Source organism: Coregonus clupeaformis, unplaced genomic scaffold, assembly GCF_020615455.1.
Source record: "Coregonus clupeaformis isolate EN_2021a unplaced genomic scaffold, ASM2061545v1 scaf1366, whole genome shotgun sequence".
NCBI classification, from domain to species: Eukaryota; Metazoa; Chordata; class Actinopteri; order Salmoniformes; family Salmonidae; genus Coregonus; species Coregonus clupeaformis.
The window spans coordinates 135,977-147,161 of NW_025534820.1; the positions used below are offsets into that span (position 1 = coordinate 135,977).

The 11,185-nt window shown below is 43.4% G+C and overlaps 1 protein-coding gene across 2 annotated transcripts; it reads right to left on the reverse strand.

Annotated features, from left to right (window-relative positions):
- Window positions 1-5,292: 5,292 nt before the first annotated feature.
- Window positions 5,293-10,281, reverse strand: LOC121558399 (iroquois-class homeodomain protein irx-2-like). Of its 2 annotated transcripts, XM_041871798.2 has the most exons (4): window positions 9,709-10,281; window positions 8,240-8,630; window positions 7,249-7,956; window positions 5,293-5,392 (listed from the first exon to the last, which is right to left on the reverse strand). In XM_041871798.2, the coding sequence occupies exons 1-4, from the start codon at window positions 9,946-9,948 to the stop codon at window positions 5,388-5,390; spliced, it is 1,344 nt and encodes a 447-aa protein (XP_041727732.1). In that variant the 5' UTR covers window positions 9,949-10,281; the 3' UTR covers window positions 5,293-5,387. The 2 variants fall into 2 exon arrangements, with proteins under 2 accessions (XP_041727732.1, XP_041727731.1); XM_041871797.2 differs by lacking the exon at window positions 5,293-5,392 and having other exon boundaries at window positions 5,455-7,956; window positions 9,709-10,280.
- Between the last annotated feature and the right edge of the window lie 904 nt (window positions 10,282-11,185).

Here is an 11,185-nt window from a genome sequence, read left to right on the forward strand (position 1 = left end):
TACCAGCTTTTTTACCTTTGCTCCTGTCTTTCTCAAGTTCCTGTTTTCTAGTTTTCCTAGTTTTGACCATCCTGCCTGCCCTGACCCTGAGCCTGCCTGCCGTTCAATACCTTGTCACACCACTCTGGATTATTGACCTCTGCCTGCCCTGACCCTGGGACTGCCTGCCGTTCTGTACCTTTTGGACTCTGATCTGGATTACTGACCTCTGCCTGCCCTTGACCTGTCGTTTGCCTGCCCCCTGTTTTTGTAATAAACTTGTGTTACTTCAACACTGTCTGCATCTGTGTCTTCTCCTGAAACGTGATAGATTTCTACCTTCCCTGGACCATATCTGGACCAAACTGGTGCTGTGTAGATGTCGACCTTCCCTGGACCATATCTGGACCAAACTGGTGCTGTGTAGATGTCGACCTTCCCTGGACCATATCTGGACCAAACTGGTGCTGTGTAGATGTCGACCTTCCCTGGACCATATCTGGACCAAACTGGTGCTGTGTAGATGTCGACCTTCCCTGGACCTTCCCTCGACCTTCCCTGGACCTTCCCTGAACCATATTAGTCTAATGTTGTAGTTTCTCTTCAGTCACTGACAGAACTAGAATGAGAACATTTAACATTGTCAGAAATATCAACATCAATGTATAGCTCTAAAGATTGAAAATACACAATGTGTCTCATTATGAGTGGGTAAATAGCTGTTTAATGTGTGTCATGAATATCAGTAAAACATTTTAAATGTCTCTCTTACTTCATATTTAAAGATCAATATTTGATATTTCCCAGTGGTATGACAACATACTTATCAAAAAGACCAGTGGTCCGTCTCCCCCTCTGCTCTCCCATTCACAGTAGTGCTGAAATCCCCTCACTTCTTCATTAAATCAGCTACACAGGCCAGAGAGGGTTTCCTCTTTTGACTTGCTTCATTCAGCCATTTTCAGTGAAGTTGATGGTTTGTCTCAAATGTATTTATCTTATGAATTTCTCTCATGTAAAAAAAAAAAGCATCCTATAATAATTTCTGGAAGTGTCACATTTGTACATTTTGCAAAAAACATTGAATGTTTTGTTTGAGTATTCTTTTTTGAGGTTGCGTTGCACCACCAACAAGGCAATATTATTATTTAATTCAATATATTACTTCATGATTCTAGTGCAATGAGTTAAGGAAGGCCTTAAATTCACATAACTCAATTCGAGCCAGTTTAGTTTCCCTGCATAGGGTAGGGCCTGGTATCCTAGCGCTGTAGACCGAGGTTTTAACACATGTCAGATTAAACGTGTCTCTCACGGTGTTACTCTTAAGTCTCTCCCGTCATAAACCAACTGTCAATTAAATAGTGGAAGCCAAGTCCGAGCCCCTAATGACGTTATTTAGATCGTGGTATGGACAAACATCAGAGTCTTTCCCGTTCCCGGTCCTTGATCAGAGCGAGCAGAGAACATCTCTCCCGACACCTTTATGAGTGGACAGGCCTTGGTATGACTTTGAAAGGTCGACACCACTTTGATGTGCTGTATTCTACACATCTGTACTGGATTTGTTTATAATTCTCTTTCCTTTTCCAACTGAACGGTATTTACGACGCGACCTTTATGGTAAATTAAACCAGTGAGAATGATCTGTTACATTTAGAAAAGGACCAAAGCAGTTATGTCATGAAGGAAACATTATATTTTAGTTTATCACTTAGCAGCTTTGAAACGGGAATATACACACACACTATGAAGATTAGGCTACCTAAGTGTATTTCCTAGGCCAATAATGTCAATATCATATTGGCAGCATCACATAAGTGACATATTCATAACCAATGGTAATCCATAAAGATTTGGTTGAGCCATTGAAAACAGCGTTTACCAGTTTAGCACTTGAGGCAGGTTATTGAAAGCGAGAAGGGGAAGGTAGCTTAGTGGTTAAGAGCGTTGTGCCAGTAACCGAAAGGTCGCTGGTTCTAATCCCCGAGCCGACTAGTTGAAAATCTGTCGATGTGCCCTTGAGCAATGCACTTAACCCTAATTGCTCCTGTAAATCGCTCTGGATAAGAGTGTCTGCTAAATGACGTAAATGTAACTACGAACAATATGGCCACTCATAGAATGTGTCTTTATAGACAACATATCCAATCAGACGTTTAGAAGTATCTTTATTGTAAACATAACCCACCTAACTGGTAATACTGTTAAAGGATTCAACACATAGGCTATCATCTTCATTTGAGTAGATGCTGTAAATATTTATTAATTATAAATGGCTATAATAACGCTTTCTACACGCAGGCTAAACTTGACGCTGTTATAAGGAAGAGCAGGTGTGCTTCAGAGATAAATGTTGTGGAAAATGACGTGTTAAATAGGATAAGGTAGGGATATAGATGATGAATTATCTACAAATAAACTGCTTATTTGATTAATGCTATGGAGATGTTCTGAGATAGGCTCATCCCATCTGTCACCCAAATCAGCTCTAATGACACATTCATATATATAGCCCACTCCGAGGAGAAACTCTACGTTATTGTGATATATGTAATGTATGATACTGTTAAGTAGACTACAGTTTATTCTAGAATACATAGGCTGTAGGCTTTTTGTAAAAACAGAGGATTTATCAGGTCAGCGGGCCGGTGTCAAGTTATTAAACTATAAGGGAACAAAGATCTAGGACTACATAATTATTAACATTGACTTGATAATTAATCATGACATAATTTGTAAGTCGCTCTGGATAAGAGCGTCTGCTAAATGACGTAAATGTAAATGTAAATAAATTCACCATTAATTCAATTATCGCAGGCGGGCTGTGTTTGTTGTGTGGAGCCTCTTTCACCTGATTCCGCTAAAACACACACAGAGGTGGTGGGATTATTTTCATGTTCAAAGGGGCTACTGCACTTCAGCAGAAACAATAAGTATTTTTATTGAGAACAAATGGTGCCATTTGAAGGGAGTAGAAAGAGGTAGAGAGAGAGGTAGAGAAAGGCTGGTAGTGAGAGGTAGAGAGAGGCTGGGAGAGAGAGGTAGAGCGAGGTAGAGAGAGGCTGGGAGAGCGAGGTAGAGTGAGGTAGAGAGAGGTAGAGAGAGGCTGGGAGAGAGAGGTAGAGAGAGGTAGAGAGAGGCTGGGAGAGAGAGGTAGAGAGAGGCTGGGGGAGGCTGGGAGAGAGAGGTAGAGAGAGGTAGAGAGAGGCTGGGAGAGAGAGGTAGAGAGAGGCTGGGGGAGGCTGGGAGAGAGAGGTAGAGAGAGGTAGAGAGAGGTTGGGAGAGGCTGGGAGAGAGAGGTAGAGAGAGGCTGGGAGAGCGAGGTAGAGAGAGGTAGAGAGAGGTAGAGAGAGGTAGAGAGAGGGAGAGAGGTAGAGGGAGGTAGAGAGAGGCTGGGAGAGAGGTGGAGAGAGAGGTAGAGAGAGGTAGAGAGAGGCTGGGAGAGAGAGGTAGAGAGAGGCTGGGAGAGAGGTAGAGAGAGGCTGGGAGAGAGAGGTAGAGAGAGGCTGGGAGAGAGAGGTAGAGAGAGGCTGGGAGAGAGAGGTAGAGAGAGGTAGAGAGAGGCTGGGAGAGAGAGGTAGAGAGAGGCTGGGAGAGAGAGGAGAGAGGTAGAGAGAGGCTGGGAGAGAGAGGTAGAGAGGTAGAGAGAGGCTGGGAGAGAGAGGAGAGAGAGGCTGGGAGAGAGGGAGAGCGAGGTAGAGAGAGGCTGGGAGAGCGAGGTAGAGTGAGGTAGAGAGAGGTAGAGAGAGGCTGGGAGAGAGAGGTAGAGAGAGGTAGAGAGAGGCTGGGAGAGAGAGGTAGAGAGAGGCTGGGGGAGGCTGGGAGAGAGAGGTAGAGAGAGGTAGAGAGAGGCTGGGAGAGAGAGGTAGAGAGAGGCTGGGGGAGGCTGGGAGAGAGAGGTAGAGAGAGGTAGAGAGAGGTTGGGAGAGGCTGGGAGAGAGAGGTAGAGAGAGGCTGGGAGAGCGAGGTAGAGAGAGGTAGAGAGAGGTAGAGAGAGGTAGAGAGAGGTAGAGAGAGGTAGAGAGAGGTAGAGAGAGGCTGGGAGAGCGAGGTAGAGAGAGGTAGAGAGAGGTAGAGAGAGGCTGGGAGAGAGAGGTAGAGAGAGGCTGGTAGAGAGAGGTAGAGAGAGGCTGGGAGAGAGAGGTAGAGAGAGGCTGGGAGAGAGAGGTAGAGAGAGGCTGGGAGAGAGAGGTAGAGAGAGGTAGAGAGAGGCTGGGAGAGAGAGGTAGAGAGAGGCTGGGAGAGAGAGGTAGAGAGAGGTAGAGAGAGGCTGGGAGAGAGAGGTAGAGAGAGGTAGAGAGAGGCTGGGAGAGAGAGGTAGAGAGAGGCTGGTAGAGAGAGGTAGAGATAGGCTGGGAGAGAGAGGCCGTGGATAGGAGCAGGGCAGGCCTCGGTGGAAGGCAGCTCAGAGCCTCTCACCGTGGAAAGGAAAGCGCCTCTGGGTCTATTTGACAACAGTGAGATCCCTGGGGAGCCCACCTCACATTAAGTCTGCATTTCAATAAATCAGCCCTAATGAAAGTAAAGCGACTAGAGAGCGAGAGCGAGAGCGAGAGAGAATGGTCTGGAAGAGAGAGGGGTTGGGGGAGAGAGGGGGAGAGAGAGGGGCTGCTTGACTCCCCAATAGGCCTACAGACACCGGGCCAGACATTAGGAAGTTGAAGCGGAAAGGAAAACTTTCTAGGTGAAGTGGCGTCCCAAGAGACTCAATAACATTCACCTCAGAAGCCATGAAGAACGTACAGCTCTCTCACCGCCTCTCAGAGGACTGGCGAGGGAATAACCCAGACAGAAATGTAGGAAATACCGTAAAGCTCGGAGAGAAAAGAGCTGTCTAAACATACATTGTAACAGATATTTAAATGTTGGTGCTGCGCTTCGAAAAACATATTTCGTCAGCCTGATGGACGCGATGAAACAATAGTCCTACCAATTAATTGCATATTAATTTACATTTTTATCACACATATTTCAGTGTTGCTCACATTCCAGTTTTTTTTTAAAGTGTTCCAATTGTTACAACAACAGAATCTATATTCTGTCTTTGAAAATATTTCATAATTTGCCTCCTATTCAGATGAGGAAAACAGGTTGCAATTCCCCTTCTGGAAGTTATGCAAATAGCCTAAATAAAGCATTAGTAGGCTAATAATAATAATCATAATAATTCCCTTTGCCAAATAAAAACAAATAAACATATGAAAGGAAGATCAGCGAGGTATAGCCGGTCGGATGAATGCATGAGACAGACCATTGGAGCTTGCGGCTGGCTGTTTAGACTCCGCTTTATGGATGGTTTAATATCCGCCCGTAAAGAAGACCGACTGACCCGCATACTGACTGAGGCTGGGCCCGGGGGATCACTCCGCTGGGAACTCATCATACTGCTCCTAGAGCCGGATTAATCACACTGAAAAATAAACCCGGACAGCCACGGATATAAGTACATCATTTATATAATAATAACTATATCATTTATAATAAGCATATCATTTATCCCAACCAAGGTCACGAGTAGTCCCCGGATGGAGCTAAACGGCCATAAGAATGGGGTGAAAAGGCCCTTTAGAAACGGATAGGTGGTAAGCTTCTCTCCACTGTGCAGTCTCAAACAAACATATCAATTAATACAGGCTACGGCATTCCCAAAAGTCTTATCGTTTATACTTGATTAATAATGAGATTTTTAAAAGCAGTAGCCTAACCAAAGACAAAATACATTTTCATGCGACAATATGAAGGAGATGAATGAAATAATGAAAGCAGATTGAAATACAGAGGAAAACATTTTAATTTGGTTTTCCTTTGAATAATAAATAGCACTACCTCGCCAGTATAACACAATAGCGCGTTTTATTTACAATAAGATATAAATTAGTAAAAACACTCTTGTTAACAAGATTGTGTAACTTTCAAATGCGTTTCAAATAAAAACGGGCATAATGTATTTACAAAACAATGTTCAGTGTCCTTTGCAATACAACTTGCATAAATAATAGGCAGCATTTTCCGTCATTAAAAAAATAAATATCAAATGTATTCCACTTAGATTCCTCAAGTTCATCACTCCCATCTCCAGACCTCATACATCCTTTACAAATAAAATACAGAAGGCCTTATATTATCTTCACATAAAGTATAAAATACCTAATATTATCTTCACATAAAGTATAATATACCTAATATTGTCTTCACATAATGTATAATGTACCTAATATTGTCTTTACATAAAGTATAATATACCTAATATTGTCTTCACATAAAGTATAATATACCTAATATTATCTTCACATAAAGTATAATAGACCTAATATTGTCTTCACATAAAGTATAATATACCGTGGCAATGAAGCAGATGCATCCTGAGAAATACCGTCTTCCAAAATCATCACATAAAGCGGGACATCCACTGCACCAGTCAACGCACATCTCATGAAAACGAAAGTGAAATGATAGAATAAGTCAGGGTTAATTCATCCCCCAACCCTGAATCAGGTTTAATTAATCCTTCGGGCCTGTCTCTGAGGAGAACAGCTGTAGTGCTGCAGGCCAGGCGTCTTGTCTGAGGAGCAAGATGCTGCTCTTCACTTTCAGAGAAAGGTTAGTTAGGTTAATGTTAAGACCAGGGTGCAGGGGTGACGCCTACCTGTAGACCTGAATCTGAGCCATAACATGACCTTTAGAACCTCACCTTTAGCCCACAGAGCTTGCCCTAAAGTCCTTCCGGGTTGTATTAAGTAAGAGCTGAAGTTGAAAAGGTAAAGGTCTCACATAACAAAAAGTGGCCCACCAGTCACTGATACTATAATATAAATTGCACAACTTGTTGTTAAAAATCAAACATGATGGTATCTAATTATTGTGAAAACCAATTATAAAACACAATCATTTGGTGTCCTTAATAGCCAATCTTCTTACCTTGCTAGGTAACGCTGTGTTCCTACTGTGTGAGCAGGTCTCAATAAGTTCTGTTAATAGAACCTCTGTTATGACAACAACATATCTCTGCTTATTGCCCTGAGAGACATTCTGACACACAGGCTGGCATTACAGCTACCACCAACTCAGGCCTACACTAGCACGGATAACACTGAGGCCTTCATAAGCCTTCTGGGAGTGAGCAATAGGTCTCTGTTCTTTTAAAACATCACATATTCAGTAGAAGGCCAATGAAGTGAATTAAAATGCATAAAATAAAAGTCATTATTTTGAAACTATAATTGCACAAAAACACAATGTTTGTTGTATTTGTTGCATGTTACGTACCTTTCTTAGAGTATAAATGTGAGGGTCTGAACTGTTGTTCAACGTGGTTAGAGTTCGTTTTAAGCAGAGAGTCAGTGGTGTGTTTATGCATGGCGCTGACCTCAGCAGCAGTCTGTGTGAGTCCGTCGTTAGCAGCAGAGTTATACTGCAGAATCCCTTGACCCTGCAGCGGGCTGAAGTTGCCATAGTTTGTGTAATTACTGTAAAACGGAGACGTGTAGTAGATGGGTCGTCCTAGGATAGAAGAGGCGGTGTACACAGTGCCAGGGACGGCCGGGGAAGGGGTGGAGGAGGTGGATGTTAGAAGACCGAGGGATGGGCAGGTCTGCCCCGGGTAATGCTGCTGCTGCTTCTGATCTGAAGTAGCGATCTCCGCTAACGACCACAGTTTGGGTTTGACGGCTTGATTGTGAGGACCGGAAGACATTCGGTTGTCAAGACATGATTTGTTGTTGTTTTCCCGGTGGTGATGGTTCAAGACCGAGGCCTCGAGTCCTGTTAGTGGTGATGATGTCACGGCTTTAGGTGACAGGCTTCGGTGTCGTTCATCATTCTTCAGCTCGAGATCATCATCATCATCCTCACATTTGTCCTTAGTGTCTGACCCAGACTCACAGACCAGGTCCCCGATCCTACAGCTCACCTTATCCCCATCAGACTCCGCTGAACAAGAATGGTCTGTGAGGGTATCAACGTGCAAACTGATACCTGCAACAAAAACAAAAAAAGAGATTGAGACGAATAATTACCATATAATAGCCATGGCATTAGACATTATTATGATTCTTATTCTTATTCTTAATAATAATTATAATAATTAGGCCTCGTTCAGTTTTATGCCTGCCAATTGAAATGTGTCACTTATTTTCTGTCTGTGTCGGCATGTCGTTAATAATCTGTGGATAACTGTCAAATAAATAAAGCCCGCCATTAATTCCCTGAACTATGCAGCTCGGGCTGTTGACTGGGTCATGGGCTGGGTCTGCTTTACCTTCATCCTCCGCTGACGTCTCACTGTTGTCAAGGTTCTTCTCCAAGCAGTCACCATTCCTCTCTCCGTCTCCATCATCCTCATCCTCACTCTTATTCCGGGGAGCCCACGTCATCTTGTTCTCCTTCTTCAGCCTCCTCCTGGCGTTGGCGAACCAGGTGGACACCTGCGTCAGGGTCATCTTAGTAATGATGGCCAACATGATCTTCTCTCCCTTGGTGGGGTAGGGGTTCTTCCTGTGCTCCTGTAGCCAGGCCTTCAGGGTGGCGGTGGCGTCTCGGGTCGCGTTCTTGCGGTAGGCCGGGTCGTTGAGCTGGTAGGGGTATCCCGGGCTGCCGTACGGGTGGTAGCTGAGCGCCCCGGCCATGCCCTGCGTGTCGTAAGGAGAGCTCTGGAAAGGAACAATTATTAGTAAAGGTTTTGTTAGAATTTAGAATGTTGGTATTACATACTGAAACATTTAAAAACAAAATTAAACACAACAGGTTGTGTATTGTGGTTGTGTGTGTTGAGAGTTAACTTAACGTGTATTGTGAGTTGGGCCTATATAATGGTTGTATTACCCTGATCATTATCGGTTTGATTAATCGCATTGCATTATGCTAAATAATTGATTAATTATGCATCGTAATTGCACTAATTTCCAGTAATCACCGCCTAACTTCCTGCTTTTCTTTAGCTAGATTACTTTTGTTGTCAGAGAGAGAGACGTGTTAGCATATCATTGCTTTACAGCATCACAAATCCAATTAACTACCCAGTGGATGTGCACCTTTTTTAAAACGCTTCGAGACCCATGTCATTAGCATTGTAATTCATCTTTTAATGTTTAAATTTCGCTTATTTAATTTAATATAAATACCAATAATTTAAATTGCATATAGTTTGCGACTGTCAAAATGGAGAATAAACGTAATCTATTTTATGTCCCATTGGAAGGATATAATATTAGGCTATAGGCTAATTTCAATTAAGGCCATTGGCTTACATCATATTATTCTTTGTGATGGGCATTATTTCCTAAGTTAAGTCCACTCAATTAGCCACGCACTGTGTTAAACACGGCCTACGAATACACAGATAATATTTGCAATAAGAAGAAACAGAATATTCCATTTATCAATAAATAGCCTACAACCTTCACGCACGATAGACAATGTAATGTACCACTTGAATATGTATCGTTATGATAAATGCAATGCTTTCTACGAACAATGTTTATCCGTGCCAAACAGCTCGAATAAATAATGGTGTGCAGGATCTCGTTCATTTTACCCTTGAACTGTACAGCGCATTAGACCCACTCTGAAACCGTAGCTCTCTGCACGCTGCACGCAAATACTCTATGGTAGGCTACTAAATGCCAAAATTAGAGCGAATTATTTTCCACCATGCTGTCCCTCCTGTATCGCTTTTATGCATACTGCCATAATTTGTCTAATACGAATAAGTGGAAGTAGAGTATTTACCATGTAGGAAGGGAATCCCGTGGCAGGGTCTGTGGAGTATGGCACTGGGCTGGAGAAGCCGCTGGCTGAAGCCGTGAAGGCAGCAGCTGATCCGGGGTAAGGACTAAATGCTGATCCACTGGACGACCTGGCCAGCTCGTCGCTCCTCGGGGCGGCCAGGGCTGAAGCCCCGTAAGCCGGACAGGAGTAGAGCGCCAGGGAGCCCGGCGGCTGGTAGAGGTAACCCTGGGGGTAAGACATGCCTCAATGCGGGTCTGCTGCTGCTGATTCCAAAGAGGAAAGCACGGAAAATTAACTTGTGTAGAATAATCAGCTCACTAAACGGATCTTCAGACAACTAAAATAAAAATAATTAAAAAGCGACCCCCAAAAGATCAGTAAAGTGCCCTGCACATAGAGGCAGGCAACGTCTCTATCCCCTAGCGTCCGATGTTTTTAGTAGCCTCAACTCTGAAGTGAGGAGTTGGAGGAAGGAGCCAGTGGAGTTCTGAGAACCGTGGAAAACACGAGCTGTCACTCAGCTGATCTGAATATTCCATCTCCGCCCTCTCGCTCTGAAATGGCACCCCGGTTGGAACAACACGGAGAGGACAGTGGAGCTGGAAAGCATGCACTGGCAGAATGTTCTTTAGTCTGCTGCAGCTGCGCATATTGGGGAAATTAACTTGTTTTATGACAATAACGTTTCCATGCTCAATGCAAGTAGTGAGATACTTGAGGTAACATCCAGGCAGTATTTATTGCGCAAACTTCTTGTCAACTGAAATAAAAAAAATATTCAGTGACTGAACATTATTTTTTATTACAGTGAAATTTGCAATTATCCATGTTTTTCTTCCTTGTCAACTTGCAGTTGATAATAGCGTCAAGTGGAGTATTGGAAAGATGGGGTTCAGCTATAGCACCGAGTTGTGTGTGTGTGTGTGTGTGTGTGTGTGTGTGTGTGTGTGTGTGTGTGTGTGCAGTGCACCGGTCGGCCTGAGGGAGGTGTAACCCACTCCTCCAGCCCGTCGGACACCAGTCCATATTGGTGTTGATCTCCAGGCTCTGCTCCCTTCTGGCTGGTCTCTCCTGGTCCTCAAGTCAACTAGGAACTACACAATTATTTCACTGATTTAAAGTTTCTATTAGAGACGTCTATTGGACGTGGATACATGTCGAAGCCATATACAGATCACGGCGCACGATACAATTAACAATGACAGTTTCATGTTTTAAAGAGGCTGAGTGATATTTGGAGGCTAAATAGTGTTATCATCATTATCACCATCAATGATCATCATTCATTCGTCAAAGTAATATACATGTTATGATACATATCCAACGTTCTTCTTTATTTTCAACCTCAAGTTGAGGTTTATGATTCAAAAGTGATATGATTCACATAGCCTACGGTACTTTCTGCGTACAATATAGCCTTGATTAAATTAAGCAATCACCTACCAACTGAACCTTTCAATAATCGACAAAATGGCAA

Excerpts from the sequence above, each read along its gene's own strand:
- LOC121558399 (XM_041871797.2), bottom strand. The coding sequence starts at position 9,948 with ATGTCTTACCCCCAGGGTTACCTCTACCAGCCGCCGGGCTCCCTGGCG. Across the intron at positions 8,631-9,708 it reads CGGGATTCCCTTCCTACATG|AGCTCTCCTTACGACACGCA; the intron begins GTAAATACTCTA and ends GTTCCTTTCCAG. Across the intron at positions 7,957-8,239 it reads GACGTCAGCGGAGGATGAAG|GTATCAGTTTGCACGTTGAT; the intron begins GTAAAGCAGACC and ends TTTTTGTTGCAG.